At 40.6% G+C, this 15939-nt stretch overlaps 2 protein-coding genes across 7 annotated transcripts in view; one reads left to right on the top strand and one right to left on the bottom strand.

The window, feature by feature from the left end:
• recql5 (RecQ helicase-like 5) overlaps positions 1 to 10092 on the bottom strand; it is a 43293-nt gene extending 33201 nt beyond the window's left edge. The window contains exons 1-7 of one of the 3 annotated variants that reach the window (XM_088599510.1): positions 9308 to 10090; positions 8313 to 8434; positions 6952 to 7293; positions 5816 to 5912; positions 4436 to 4547; positions 3798 to 3960; positions 3270 to 3352 (exon numbers count right to left, since the gene is read on the bottom strand). In XM_088599510.1, coding sequence (XP_088455636.1) covers positions 3270 to 3352; positions 3798 to 3960; positions 4436 to 4547; positions 5816 to 5912; positions 6952 to 7293; positions 8313 to 8434; positions 9308 to 9452 — 1064 coding nt within the window. In that variant the 5' untranslated portion in view covers positions 9453 to 10090. Of the gene's footprint in view, positions 1 to 3269; positions 3353 to 3797; positions 3961 to 4435; positions 4548 to 5815; positions 5913 to 6777; positions 7294 to 8312; positions 8435 to 9307 lie in introns of all 3 variants that reach the window. The other 2 variants (XM_088599509.1, XM_088599511.1) reach the window with 2 other exon arrangements.
• sap30bp (SAP30 binding protein) overlaps positions 814 to 15939 on the top strand; it is a 48199-nt gene continuing 33073 nt past the window's right edge. For 2 of the 4 annotated variants that reach the window (XM_088599512.1, XM_088599513.1), the window contains exons 1-4: positions 817 to 1095; positions 11062 to 11213; positions 12882 to 12997; positions 15493 to 15540. In XM_088599512.1, the coding sequence (XP_088455638.1) occupies positions 11084 to 11213; positions 12882 to 12997; positions 15493 to 15540 (294 nt within the window). In that variant the 5' untranslated portion in view covers positions 817 to 1095; positions 11062 to 11083. Of the gene's footprint in view, positions 1096 to 11061; positions 11214 to 12881; positions 12998 to 15492; positions 15541 to 15939 lie in introns of those variants that run through there. The other 2 variants (XM_088599515.1, XM_088599516.1) reach the window with 2 other exon arrangements.

Genomic DNA, 15939 nt, shown 5'->3' on the forward strand with positions numbered 1-15939 from the left:
GACGATACAAGGGTCTGATTCATTTCTAACTGTACATTGTACAAAGCAGATCTGCCAACCTCCATACAACATAATCATTTCTCACAGTATTTTACAAGTTGTATAGAAAAAAATGATGGTATCTGCCTAGACACTATTAGAGTTTCAAAAACATTTAAAATCAGCAATGATGGGTCTGCTAAAGAGTGGCACAGTGGTTAGCACTGCGGAGCGCCATGGGGTGTTATCTGGCAGAGTTTGTATGTTCTCCCCATGTTATTGTTATTGGAGTGAGTATGTGTGAGTTTATTTCCGTGTGTGCCGTGTGATGGACAGGCATCCCGCCCAAGGTGTTCTCTGCTTTGCACCTGTTTCATTTCCTGGAGAGGCCAATCCATAAATGTGAACTGTATTCCCTAAATGTGTGTTCGCAGTTGTCTAAATGCTGCACAGGGAGGGTTGAAGTCCACTGCCGACTGGGAAGTGCTGCCATGTGGCTCTGAGGGCTAGTTTGTTCCAAAGAATTTAGATTGAAGAAGGTTAGAGTCAGATTTGCACACGTCACGTCATCAGCTCAGTGCATCATACTGAACTGCGTGACATTGTAAAAAATCCATAATGCTCAAATTGATTGAATCAACACTATTCAGCAGAACCTCCTGCAGCAACTGCAACACACATGCCAAGAAATTGTGTTGTATACTTCTGCAAGAGCTCTCTCTTAATCACGTGCCTTAGGTGGAGCTGTTTTCTGTACCATATCTCCTGCTTATCAACTTCTGATAAGGCAGCCCATACCTCACCACTGTGTCAATACTGCCATTAACATAACACCCAGGTGCTTTTAGAGAAAGCTGTGCTGTCATCTCAGGTTTTCCCAGGATATACAAGATCAAAGACAACCAAACTTCATTAAGGAATCCCAAGACGACATTCTGACGATTTAATGTTCTAGTGTGCATTTTACAGTAATTGTACATTACAAACTTGTGTAACTGCTGAGAAAACAGATCTATACTGATATATCAGTCTCCCAAAAAACAGACGAGAATTTTTACTTTCACCTTCATATTCAAAAAAGAGATTGCGTCAGCAATAGCAACTGGCCATAAAAAGGTAAGTACTCTGAAGCAGATTTAGCATTGTACATGGATTCAAACAACTGTAATAAGAATTCAAGGCAAAACCTTTGTAAAGAGATTCTAAATCATTGATAGAATACAATCCGGCATTGGATGAAGTTTAAAATTTAACAGTAAGCAAAGGCTTTATGTTTATATTTCTTATACTGCAATAAGTAAGTTAATCATCAGGTTTTCCTCATTCAGATACTGCACTTGGATTAGGTTGTTGCTTCAATTAATATTAATTGGTTAATACCAAAACTACAACACATGGAGATGATAAGGGGTGTGGGTTCATGAAAATATTAACCTGTGGTGTGAAATCTGTAACTGAAACCATGTTTTTCCAGATAAATAATATAGAATATATTATATAATATAGAATATATTGGGTTCAGCAACAATTTTTTAAGCAACATTCAGCCATCAGGTTTCTCACATTGTGAACCACACAATTCCTGCAACTGAGTTATTCTGTATTCAGAGGTGTGATGCAGCACTCCCTAAGATACTGAAAGCTCACAGGCAGGGCACAATCTAAAACATTTTAGTTGCATTAACTGGTGTAAAACAAAACTCAAGCCTGTTTGTGTCAGTATTTCACTCTCCCATGTTAGAGCTCTTTTGCAGTGCCTACCTCAGTCAAAGCTTTGCGTTTCTGTGTCACTCTAGTACTCTCCTGCTGTGCCCGTGTCAGAGCCCTGTGCTCTTCTCCTGCTGTGCCTGTCTGTCACTTCGTGTGTCAGAGCCCTGAGCTCTGCTGCAGTGCCCACGTGTCCTTGTGTCACTTCCATGTTACTGCGCTGTGCTCTCATGCTGTGCCTGTGTAACACTCCTGTGTCAGGGCCCTGTGCTCCGCTGCTATGCCTGCATCACTCCTCTCCCCGTGCTCTCCTGTGTTCTGCAGTATGTTGGAGGACCATGTTCAGGAGGCCAAGACTCTGCTGGACAGGGTGTGGGAGCGTGTGCAGAGAGAGCCGTGGGCAGCTGGAGGCTTGGCTGTCATTGCTGCCTTCATGGTGCTTTTCCTGGCTCTTGTGCTTTTCGCCTTCATATATGGCTGCTGCACCACAAAGCCACCCAAGAGGAGGAGGAGGAACAGGGATCTCTAACCACCCCACACAGATTACGCAGTACAAGCCTCTGCTATGGACAGAAGCACGTCTCTAAGGCTAAAGACCACTGACGGAGCTGCAAGAATATGCAATTTCTAGATGCCTCAGCAAAACTACATTTTCATTTTAACTACAATTCATTTCAACACAGGTTGCAGCAATTGGTGTCACAAAAGTGGATTTAGACTCCAATGTTTCAAAAATAGTGTTTAAATGTTGAATTAAACCGTTTAAGAATTTGATTTCATATAAATACTACTGCACAAAAGAAATCCTTTTCCAGACTGCCACAGTACGATAGAGCAGCTCATGAAACATAAACACCGCCACAAAGCTAAGGAAGATGAAACCCATCTCCAACAACAAGGCACACACACACAAAAGTTGATCTACCCTGTTCTGTCGCCAGTATTGCTAAACAAAGATGGCTATTATTTGAGGAACTAGAAACATATTTCTAATGTTACTGGCAAGTACAGGCAAAATCCCAGACCTGCTGTAAACACTTCTTCTTTGTCTTTCAGTTATTTAATAATAAATCAACCTACCCATGATATGAAATCAGGGTACGAGAATGCTTTGCTCCTTACATTCATCTTGTTTTATTAAAGTATTTGGGAAACACCCTGCCTTAATTTTATTTACTTATTTGTGGGGTTTACCCATTTTGTGCTTTGCCTATCATTAAGGAACCATACTGATGGTGTATACTATCAAATACAAATAGTTATCAGTTCAGAATGCAAACATACAGTATTAGTGAACCTAGGAATTACTGAGAAGACACTACTGTTCTCCAATTATCCTCTCTCTGTGGTGTTTCAAAATTTGATTTGTACAGTATACACATCATTAAATCATTTCGCATTCAGCTTTAGGAAGCCCTTTCAAAAATAGTTTTTTGTCTGGCACTAGTCCCAGACTAAAAAAAAACATAGTCCACGTACTTGGATTTCCAATTAGCAATAAAATCTACAGAAGGGAAATAAGTTTGAGCCAAACATTTCCTTTGTCAAATTCAGGAAGCCCTTACTGAAGTGGCATCACTTACCCTGCCTGCTCACAGAAAGCCACCATGGCCTCAAAGTCCTTGATACTGGCATTATCATGTTCCTTCTTTGAGCCACGCACCTTCTACAGAAACAGGGAGAGAAGGACAATATCCTCAGACACCTACAATGTCTATTGCTCCTACAGACCCACAGGACATTTTTCCCAGGTTTCTTCTATGAGATTTTCATGATCCTCTCCAGCCCTCTCTCATCATTCCATCTTGCAACCCCTGAATTCATAAACCCTCTTTCAGTTTTCCAATATTTGATTTGAAAGCAGGAGATTAAAAGAGTTAATACAGAGCAGAAATTAAATGAACCCCTGAGACAGTACATTAAGATTATAGTGATAAGACAGCTTGACTGCTGATGCACACCAGCTACTGCCATGCACACACAATAACCTCAATAACCCACCACATCTTGTGACACTGCCACGTTTAAAAAAACATCCCACAGAGAAGACTAGAATTGCTCTGTTCCATTCAGGTACTCTTTATGAAAGATCAGGAACAGCTCTGAGTTACCTGGGTGCGAGCAATTTCTTTACCGATGAGGAAGGTCATCTTGTCTCGGTCTGAGGGGGAATAATAAATCCGGCAGCTGGAAGGTGCACCATCTCTGCCTGCGCGCCCCGACTCCTGGTAGTAGCCTGCCAGTGACTTGGCAATGTTCCAGTGGGCTACAAATCTAAAAACACACATGGCCTTTTCAATCATATCAAACATGAAAATGTACAGTTTTTTTAGCACTGGAACGTTGTTACATCTCATCTGCGTTTGACACAATAGTGACACAAAGACTTGGCAACATGAACCATCTCTCTCATTCAGGGGCAGAGAACAAATGACGGGTGTCCAAAACCTCCAGAAGGTCTGCACTGACACTCACACACTTCTGCTGGCCAGAGTGCATATGATGTTGAGCTTTCTAACAAGTCATCTCTCAGTAGAGGTGTGCTTGATTGTCATTCTTGAGACAGACATGAGACTGATGCATATTTGTACATACTTCAAAACTGCAAGCTTTACTAAAACATAGTAATACAAAATGCCACAGGAAAACTGACACGCTAAGTATGAAGTATTTAACTTTTTCAAATGCAAAATCAATGGATATTTAAAGGTCTAATTAATAGGTTGACAAGAAGAATAGTTACACCGACCTGACATTGGCCTTGTCCACACCCATGCCAAAGCTGACGGTAGCCACAATGACTGGCACTTTGCCCTCCATCCACTCGTTTTGCACAGTTGTGCGGTCATCAGGTTTCAGGCCTGAAAATAATTATAATTCAATTCAATTAATTTTTATATAGCTCCCTATAGTGAATACAGAATAGAAGACCAGAAGACAACGGAGGAGAGGAACCAAAACCTCCTTAGTAAGGAGAAAAGAAACCTCTAGGGGTCCAAGGTCAACTGGCTGTCCAACCCCTTTGGGCATGCTAACATTATAAAATAAAAAAAAGGAAATAAATGAATGAGGGTATTAATCCATCCATCCATCCACCATGTCTTCTGTATGTCAGTATAAGTAATTCCTTACACTTATAGAGCTTTTCTGGACATTCCGCTCAAATCACATTACAGGTCATGGGGACTCAATCTTCAGCCTAAGTGCACTAATACACTCATCACACATCAGCTATCAGTGGGGAAGACAACAGAGTAATGAAGGGAAATTTGGCCAGGACACCCGAGTAATACCCCTACTCATTTTGAAAATTGCCCTGGGATTTCTTAATGACCAAGGAGAGTCAGGACCTCATTTTTATATCTCACCCGAAGGATGGCGCCTTTTTACAGAACAGTGTCCACTTCACTACAGTATAGTGACCTACACAGACCGCAGGGTAAGCCCTCCCTGCTGGCCCCACTGACACCTCTTCCAGCAGCACCGTTAGCTTTCCCAGGAGGTCTCCCATGCAGGTACTGGCCAGGCTCACTCCTGCTTAGTTTCGGTAGGTTGCCAGTTGTGAGGTGCAGGTTGGGCGATATAGCTGCTGGCTGGCTTTTAGGCCTGATGAAAAGATCATCAGGCTTTTCGTTTTACTAAATTACCAGATTCCAACACCAAAATCATAAGGACTATGGAAAATTAAAGTTGCTTCCAACCATTCCATTTATTTTTTCCAATAAAGTGGAAAATATTGTGCAGAATGGAGGAAAGAGATCTTGGTCGGAATCATGTGAAAACACGAACTGTATGTCTTTAAATAGTTTAGATACAAAACTCTTCTGTGCTGCTTAGGGGAGATCCCCTAAATTTGAGCCCCTCGTACTGATAAAAGAGCAAATCAAGAAACTATTACAATCTATGTTGAACAAAAGCCTTTTCTCTCGTAGAAATAACAAGTAGTTTGTTCTGAAACAGGCAAGATCACTGATTTGGTCAATACTAGTAATAACTAAGTGTTACAGATAATCTACAGCTGAAACTTTGAGCTTGTGAAAATGCAGATCCCACACAGCTCTTGTGGACAGCCTCCTCACACATAGCTAAGCCCAGGGATTTAGCCAAACAAAGGAACTTTGTACCGCACCTGCATGGTAAGGCTTAGCAGAGATTCCCTGGCAAGTGAGCTTGTAAGCCACTTCCTCACAACTCTCTCTGGTCCGACAATAAATAATTCCACAACCCTGAGGAGAAGAGAGACACACACAGATGGATTGGGAGTTGTGTTAGAGCTCACATCTCCAATTATAGAATGAAAAAGACAAAATCCAAAAAGCATGTCTAGGATGCTGATGAAAAAAGCCATAAAAACTGTTGTTTTCACTTGGCAGACCAAATCAAAAAGCAAAGGCAATACGCTGATTAGAATTTCTGAAGCTTTTCTGTGGTTTTAGATTCCTATTAATGGGACACTACTCACATCTCAACACTGAACAAAACCATTGCTCCAGAAATCTTTTTTTTGGACAAGCGCCTGCCTCATAGCACCCATGATGGAATTATCAACATTTTTCCCCACAATATTTTACAGTTAACACTACATATATACTGAGCATCACAGGAAACGTATAATTTTGTGCATGCATGTGCTGTATATTTTTAGGAAAATGAACTCTATGGATTTTTACATGGATTTTATATATTGATCATATTTGTGACAACATTTTGATTAACTGATAAAATTGATCAATGAGTCTGCATCTGTGTTACTGGCATTCAGAAGAATATGTTAATTTTTGCATATATGGAGAGATATGCGATCATATGATGGAGAGATCCAGGTGTGACAGTCTGCGCAGGAGTCCCTAGTAATGTGTGGATAACTGCTCTCCAGACATGATTAATACTGAACATGAGTGGGCTGGCAAGACAGAAAAGGTGGTAAGGACACTGGATTTTAGGATTAAATGAAAGAGAGAGCGAGAGTGAGAGTAAAAATGAGGGAGCGTGTCTGAGACAGAGGATGGAGAGGGGCTGAATTAGTGGATGAGAACAACTGAAAGGGAATGAGGAAATTAAGGAGTGATAGAATGATAGAAGGATAATTACCCCAGCTGCAGTCTGGCCTCCCAGGGCATTCGTACAGAAGCCATGCAGGTGGGCAAAGGGGTCAGGGAGCAGGTCCCGGAAGATGACATCGTAGAACAGGTTGCTCCGGAAGACAGAGGTCTTGAAGGTGAGGGGTTGGCGCAGACAAAGGGAGTGTGCAATATCCTCCTGTACCCTCTGGTTTGCTGTGGCTGTGAGGGCCACGCAAGGCACCCCTGGCAATTGGTTGCGTAGTTCACCCAGCTTCAGGAAGCTGGGGCGGAAGTCGTGGCCCCACTGGGAGACACAGTGAGCCTCGTCCACCACCAGGTAGGACAGGAGGCAGCGGGAGAGCAGCGAGGCCAGGCAGGGCTGGAAGGATGGGGATGCTGCCATTTCCGGGGTGATGTACAGGAGCTTGAGGCGAGGGCTCTCACTCTCGAGGTCTGCCAGGACCTTCTTCCGCTCCTGCACTGAGGTTTTGGAGTTCATTGTGCAGCTAGCCACCTTCAGAGCCAGCAGGTGGTCTATCTGATCCTGTAAGTGAAGCAAGATAATAATATAGAAACAAACGTGTAATGGAGAAAGACAATATTGCTCGGTTTCTAAAAAAAAAATATCTAACACTTGAAATGATGTGGATTTTGAAGTTAGGATCCTGGAAGGGACTGAGAAAGAAACAGCAAGCTCATTCCTCTCAATCAGTGCACCAGGACAAACGCTGCACAGTGTTATTATTGTGCACAGCGTGATATTCTTAATTTTTGAAAGAAAATGTGCCTTTACAACGAAAGTAGTAATTGTTCATATCCCTGCCGTGTAGTTCTATCAAACTGGAAGTCAACATAATTACCTACGTCTAGTTAGGGCTAGTTACCATGTAGGACTATCTCTGTAGAATACTATACTACTGTAGAATACTGTACTATGTAGGATAGTAGCTGAAAGATCCAAGTATCTCTTCCAGTCACTTCTTAAAAGAAGCCAGGGCAGCTTGATCCAGACCTCCATAACCTTTTGTGTAAAGTGCTTTGTGTACTCGGTTACAAACATCCTTCCCAATAATGTCCACTTGTATCCTATGATTTGTGTTTCATCATTGATTCTGAAGAATTAATATGGATTAATTTTGTCAACACCTTTCAAGATTTTGAATACCTAAACCAGGCCCTCTAGAAATCTTCCACATTTAAGATCAAAACATTTTTTAATCTTTCAGCCTGTCAGTACCGAACGTTCCTTTTAGTATATGAATGTATGTATTTGCCCTTCTCTGTACTGATTGAAGTGTAGTAATATTTTTGCAACGTGGTGACTTAAATTGTCCACACTATTCTAAATGATGTCTTACTGTTAGGTATATTGTACAATGATGTAAATTTTATACTTTTAACTCTATATCCTAACATTTTGTTTGGCTCTTTTATTCTTTCCCACAGAATCATTTTAGGATTCAGACAAATACATCAAGGTCAGTTTAGGGATTCCAGTTTGTTCATTTGTATGTTTTTGCTTGGATACAGATAAGATTCCCAGGGTGTCAGCCATCTAGTTACCTGAATGAGTGCAATAAGAGGGGAGATGACCATGGTGATCCCTTTGGTCAGGACAGCTGGCAGCTGGTAGCAGAGGGACTTCCCAGCGCCAGTGGGCATGCAAACAAACACATCCTTCTCTCCTGCAGAGCCAGAATACAAAGTAAAGGATAAGTCACCACAGCACCCTTAAACCTCTAAGAAGACCAAATTAAGTCCAACTGCTTTTTCACAACACTGCCACAAGGCCACTGTCAAGCCACCTCCTTTATAGTACAAGGTAACAGATACTTTCTCTTCCCAGTCTGACTACATATAGATCTGCATTTCAAAGTTTTCTACGTCACACTTCATTTTCCATCTTAGTAATTCAAATAAATGAAAGAAAAATGATTTCCAATTGAACTGCCAGAACAGAAGACTGCTTTTACAGAAGAGTTGTCTTGAATGCAAATAATAACATTGCAGTCCACACCAATCCTGCGTGTGGTCTATACCATCCACGCCTATATAGTTACACAAATAGCACACAGTTATATTTATCAGAATAAGTGTCAATTGAAATAATTAATAGTTGGAGACAATTTGAGCAGACTGGATTTGAAGGACCCTTACATAATTTCAGAAATGTTTATTATATTGCTAGGTATACAGTACTTGTGTTACGTTTTTAAAAACACTTATTCACTTGTATGCTGCACTCATTACATTACAGCTAGCATTTAATACATTGAAAGATATTCTGGCCGTTCGTACATACTTCATATTGGCCTATATACAAGATCTTTTCTCCAGATAAACCTGAAAAGGCTCAAAACACTATAGAACGTGTATTTTACCTTCAGTACATCTACAAAATTAGTATGAAACATCTACTGACCTGATTTAAAATTTAAGATTTAAGAACTTGAAATTACAGTAGCTGCTTAAATAATAATAGTCTTGTTTCAATCCCATACAGACCTTTCCAGTACAATTCACCAACTACAGTTTAGCTTTTATAATCACTGGATTACCCTGCAGCACCGCCCTGGTTGCCTTCTCCTGTAGCGATGATCGGAACGAGTCAAACCCAAACACATCCTTCAGAGTCCGGAGGATTTTGCAGTTCGGGTTGATGGTGGGAGGGGCCGATGAGCTCTTCTTTTTAGCAGGATCCATTTCAAATTCCTTTGCATGTAATATTTGTTTTGGTTTATTTCTTATTCAATACATAAAGTTCTCCTTTCCCAAGTTAGATCACGTCTTTTCAAATGATAATACTTATCTGCCACAGCGAAATCATCGCCAGATAAAATGTATATTTGTCCCTCCAAAGGATTTTCTTATTTTTGTTAGAGGAACCAGAGGACACAAAATACTGAAACTGATAGTACTGTAAGCTACCTTCACCATTTCACGGCCTACATTAGCTAAACACCTTTAGTTTTCGGGAACGAAACGAGAATGGTGGTTATCCTGCTACACTTTAAGCAAAAACTGACGTAACGACGGTATAAAAATGAATGAAAACCATACAAGCTATTTGCAATGTGTTTTTTGTAAGTAATTATTAATTATAACAACAAACATTTCAAGCTATTGTAGTGTCAACAATTTAGAAAAAGTATAAAAATCTCCATTCATCACACGCCGCGTCCAACTTTTTGTTTTCCAAACTTCTTAGGCGCTTTTAGATGACATCACGCCACGTAACCTGATGAAAAATCATCTCTCTCCCGCTTAATTTAATGTACAATAAACCATAGACATTTTAAAATATTTCTGATGTGCTTAGCCTACATTTATGTGACCCTTCACCCACTGAATCGTATTTAATCGTATCTAATTTAATAAATTGCCTGGTGTTGCACATGCGCGAAGGACAACCTGTGTGACAGAGCAACTTGTGAGCTGTAGACTGTATTTGACAAAGCTTCCTTCTTGTGTCTTGATTTGAATCGATACTGTGTTGAATGATTTGGGAAACCACGACCTCCTTCGCAACAAAGTGCAACAGCCTTGCAACTAGGTCAAGCCCTGGATTACCATGTAGCAGATTTCCAGAGGCTTGCATTACTAACTCTTTGTGCATCCACCCACTCACAGTCGTATGACACATACGTAAATTAATTTTACTGTAGAGTTAAATTAAGGAATAACCAAGGTGGTGAATGTGATAAATAGTTAATGTATTGTAGGGACCTTTTCATTAATAATTCCTTACAAAATAAAAAAAATATTGATTATGTTATGTAGAAATTATGTAGTTGTTACAAATTTGGCATATCGCAAGGATTATTTGATAACAACAGCTATAGCAAACGTAATGTCTGCTAATGGTGATATTTTTTACCATTGTTGTTTATAATAATAATTGTCCTAGCATACATAAAAGATTAAGTACAAAATATCATATTTATTTACAACAAGCACACAATAAAACAAGGGCCACGAACAAACTGGAAAAGCAACGCAACAGCTCCAGACAAAACGCAGTAGGACAGACTGTACAGCATGTATAGTGGTATCTGGATACCAAGCAGAGACTAAGGCAGACTAAGGCTTTTTTTGTCCGCATGGACTTGGAGCAGCATACAATCAACACTGACAGCCTCACAGTCAAGGAAGGTCTAAATACTATGCCAAGCTAAGTTTATTTTGTTATAGACGAGTACAGCCACTAACTTCCAGTCATTTACTGGTTGCTAGGAGCGAAGAAGCTAAGGCTTGCGAGTCCATACTGCAGATAGATGACGTTAACCAATGAGAAAAGTCTTATTTTTTTAAGGCCAGCGGGGTGGCGCACGGTGATGACGCCTTTGGGGCGACCGGGAAGAACTGTGGTAAAGGCAATGGCGAGTGGAAAGAAAAGCACATTACTGTCGTCCTTAGCGGCTTACGAATCGGAACAGGAGTCAGATACAGAGAATGAGGAACCTGGTAAGGATCGAACTTCAGTGTGTCGGTGTTTTGGAGCTGTTTGTGCGCTGCACTTTGAGGTTAGCGTTTGTGATGTAGACGTAGCTGTGGCGATCGATTCACTTCAGTAGACAACACTGCAGCATGCTTCTTTTGTTTTTTCATTTATTCACTGTATGTATACCCCAAATAGGTTCTTAAACAGTGTAGAAAGATTTACGAATTATTAAGAATTTAAATTTATTTGGAATTTCTGTTTTCAAGGAGTTAATTTTTTAGGATTCTAGAATTTGTCTGGCCGACATAGGTAGTTTTCTTAAGGCCAAAACAGAAAAAAGCGTAATCATGAAATAATATATCTTAACATAACTTCAAAACGTCAAGACCTGAAAGCTGAGACAACATTTATGTATTAGGCCTATAATCAGTGCAGTTTTTGCAACAGTGGAGCGTATGCTTATAAATAGCCTTCTACCAATTGCACGCAACCTCCTGAAAAAGTTATTATTCGTTTTGGCATGAAGAAATTGTTTCAGAAACGTTACACCGGTGAGATGTAGAATGTTCCAACCTGCTGTGTTGGAATTTGAAAGTACCAAAAATAGCTTCTCTGTTCGAAAACCAACGGTGATTATGTCAGCGTAACTTACTTCCCAGATATGTTTCTACGACGCATCACGTGTATAAGTTTACCATATACAGCACCTGTTCTATTCCACACTGGAAAAATATATGTATGTTTAATAATATAAATTTCCTGTTTTTATTAATAGCCAGTGCATTTTCAAATGTAGTGTCGATTGCAAATCAAGCTTCCCTGTTTCATGACACAAAGATAAAACCATTTTAGATTTAACAATCTGCAGCAAATTCTGTTTGTTGTATGTCCTAGTTTGTTTGTGGTTGTCAGCAGTTATCTCAGGTTTTAGGCTATAGCACACCTGGGAGAAACACAAACCTGACAGGACAGTTAGCATGCGAAGGAGGAGAAGCACATCTCCCGATAATCTTTCCACAAGCCTGCAGGTGCCCTGGAAGTAAGGAGAACTGGGGTCACTACTGAGGAGATAAAGAGGCTTTACTAATCCCAGTCCCTCTTGTCACTTGGGAATCCTTATATATTCTTACCCACTGTTATTAACTTGACATGGGTCTGAACCTGTGGCATCTGAGCTGTAGACTTCAGCCTGTGTTTGGATCAGTCACCTTTTCCTGGTTTACCCATCTGGAGTGACTGTTGAAATTCTTTTCAGCCAGTTAATTACCACTTTTAAGATTTTAGAATTGCTTCCTAAATTATTCTGTATTTTAAACATAGCAGCTCTCTCAATTGTGATGTTTAATCCATTGCGTTTTACTTTATCCAAGATCTTAACTAATTGTACTTCAGGAGTTATTGCCTTAATGCTTCAGAATTATAATTATACTCTAGATCTGCAGTTGGTGGTCCCTATATGTCCATCCAGTTAATTATGTCAGCATAACTTACTTCCCAGAAATGTTTCTACAACACATCCCAAGGTGTAATTGTAACCTTTACAGCACCTGTTCAGTTCCACACCAGAACACACCATTATTGAAAAAGATAGGTTAAATAAAAACAAATCAGCCATCTTCCTTTATGGTGAGAGAAAGACCTCTGTAGTAGTTGGCAGTTCCAGAGCCTGAGTGCTTGTCTGTGTTTTCCAGACAGTCGCAAAGGACTCGTCTCAGCAGGATATGGAAAAAACAATGCCAGTTATATGGATGAAGAGGATCGGAGGGACTCTGGTGACGAGGACAGTGGAGACAGCTCCAGAAATTCGGTGAGTTAGCGGGAAGCACTGAAATGCATGAAACCTTCAAACATCTGAGCAAAGAAAAAAAACAATTTTCCTCAGGAAATAATTTAAAAAGATTAAAAACTAGCATGGGCGGAATGACTATGCTGTGCTATTGGATTGCTGCTGCATGACACAGGCTGAAGAAGTTGTGAATGTTTGCCATGAAATTAGCCTCAGTTACATGGTAACAAATATGTAATGGTAAATGATAGAAATTTGAGATAAGAAGAGCCATCCCATTGGTAGTGAGGGATAATTACAAGCTTGGGTAGTGTCATTAAAAGCGGCTGAGAGTTTGAGGGAAATTGTGATTCAGTGATCATTTGAACATTGAAAAGATAAACAAATGCAGCTTTTATAACCATCTCCTCCAAAAAGGAAAGAGGTAATATCTCTTGGATGCGTGTAGATCCTATATTCCAACCTTCTTTTACACTATATTGATTTCCAAAACATGAGGATAGGTGGTGCATACCATCAGCAACCGGAGACAATGGTTTCTTCTTTTAACAAGGGGTTTTCAAAGTATTCTGATTTTTGAATTCCTAGAACCTCGTCTAAATGATAAAATATCCGGGGGTAATAATACTTTGTTCTGAATGTAGATGTATTGTTCACTTTCCTCTTAACCTTAAGAGAGTAAAAGATCAGCAGGAAGAATAAGAGTTTATTTTATAGAACTATCAGTTTATAGAAAATGTTAGTTAAGGAATTCATGGCTTTTAGGTCTGTTCTGTTAAATCTTCATTATTATGCTATATATGATAGCAAAAGAAGTTACTGGGGCAGATAGTTGAAGGTGGCTGTTCTCAGCCTGGGAGGGGGGCACTATGAAAGCCTGGAGGAGAATGGGTTGGCAAGTAGTTGGGACAGAGATGTGGCAGCACTTGAAACGTGACCTTGTCCAGCTCCTTAACAAGCAAAGCAGGTACCTCATAAAGAATGTGTGGTGGTTGCTAGGCGACCAAGCGAATCCTGTCTAGCCCTTTCGCGTGAGAGATACGCTCTGTCCTTCGACTTGGGGCACAGTCGGTGCAAGCAGCCACGTGTGCCTTTTTCATCTTATTTCAGGGCTACAGCTAAAATATTGGGGAGGGTGAAAGCAAAAACACATTGCAGAAATGGGGCAGGAGTTGAAAAGGGCTCCGTCTCTGGTTCCTGGTAATTGAATCATAGGTGAGGGTGCTGTGGCCAAGCCATCCTTCCTGTCACATCCTGCTGTGCTAAATAAACATTGATGACTGCCTGCACCAAGCTGAGTTGTCGTACCCTTGAGCGGGGCTGTAATAGTCTGGTCATTGTAAACAACTGTCTGTTCTTCCTTGACATGGAAAGGAAAGGATTACATTAGAATTAGAAGAAGCTGTGGTCAGAGTGCAAGGGCGAGCTGTTGAAAGACTGCTGAGAGTTGAGCAGGTACTTCTTCACTCTGGGAAAGAGGGAATATGCTTGTTACTGCTATGTGATGTAAGGCAGAGAAATAGAACATGACATGAGGACCGTCACCATCACGCAGGGAGTCTCACAAGCAGCACGCAGATCACATATGCTGAAATTGCAGCTGCTTTAACATTTTGAAATGGCAAGTGGAACAGGTTTCCTCTCGCAGTCCAAAGACATTCTGATTGACTTCTGGGGAAATTAATCCTTGTGTGTGTATGTTTGTGTCTGTCTATGAGTGCTTGCGTTATGCATTTAAAAGTGAAAGACTGAACATGAGCACTCAAAATCTTAGTTCTGAGTGTTTCCTCCTGGTCTCAGCTGTTGTTGATCATTCATTATACATTTTAGAACTAAGTCTTTTTCCAGCTTCTTAAGTCACTTGGTTTTAATGTTACGTAAAGTTTGAAGTATTCCACCAGTACTGACGCTCTAGACTCTGCATTTCAAATAAGCAGAAGAACAGCTGATTGTTCACTGCAGTGTTCAGGCTTGTCTCTGACCGGGATATTGGATCCTAGGAGACAGCACTGGAAACAAGTGTGTCAGTTAAGTACCGACCTGAATGACATATTCTGTTCTGCTCTGTGCTGAACATTACCAACCATTCTGTGTGAGATTACATCACCTGAGACATTTAACTAGAAAACGAATCCCCCATTCCCCTAACAACTCATTAAGAAAAGTTTTTAGTTGTGTTTTATTCTTCCCCTATTCGTCCTCCAACTCTTTCATATATGATGAACTTAAGTAGTGCAAAACCAAAACAGAATAAAAAAAAAAAGATTAATATTATAAGCGCAAAAATGCACATGATGGGAGTACAGTGCTAAACGCAGCGAAATCCCGCTCCCAGTGCCGAATTCCATGATTACAGCATGAAGGAAATTGGCAGCCCTGCATTTGTTTTGCCTTTGAAGAATTCAACTGAAGAACATGTTTCTGCCTCCAGCGCTGCTGGCACGCTGCGCCCTCCCCTCCCACCCTGATGCCAGCGCCCTCCCCTCCTTTAACCCTTTGCATTCTTGTCTTTATAGGAAGAGGACGATTCAGACCTCGATGGCCTTGACGCAGATGATGCAAAGGTATTTCAGCCCCCACCCCCTTGGAGTTCACTGGGGTGGGGGGAACTGTAGGAAGCTTATGGTCAGCTATAAAGAAAGAAAATATCGAATGTTGTCATTTACACAACAGGCTTCTTATTTATTTTAGTATGCTATAACTATGGATAAGTCTATTCATTGTCCATTAGTCATTACACTATAAAGTTGTGGCATTGCACTGGTCTACTGCTAATGTGGACTTTAATCCATTCATCCATTTTCTAAGAGCTGATTGAGTCCAGAAACTAGTTAAGCTACCAGTATGTCTTTGGACTGTGACAGGAAACCTACATGAACCCGGGGAGAACGTACATAATCCATGCAGATGACACCACAGTAGCCAACCAAGTCTACTTTTCTTGAACAAAAAATCCATGTCCA

Source organism: Lepisosteus platostomus, chromosome 11 (genome assembly GCF_059453375.1).
Source record: "Lepisosteus platostomus isolate fLepPlt1 chromosome 11, fLepPlt1.hap1, whole genome shotgun sequence".
Lineage (NCBI taxonomy): Eukaryota > Metazoa > Chordata > Actinopteri > Semionotiformes > Lepisosteidae > Lepisosteus > Lepisosteus platostomus.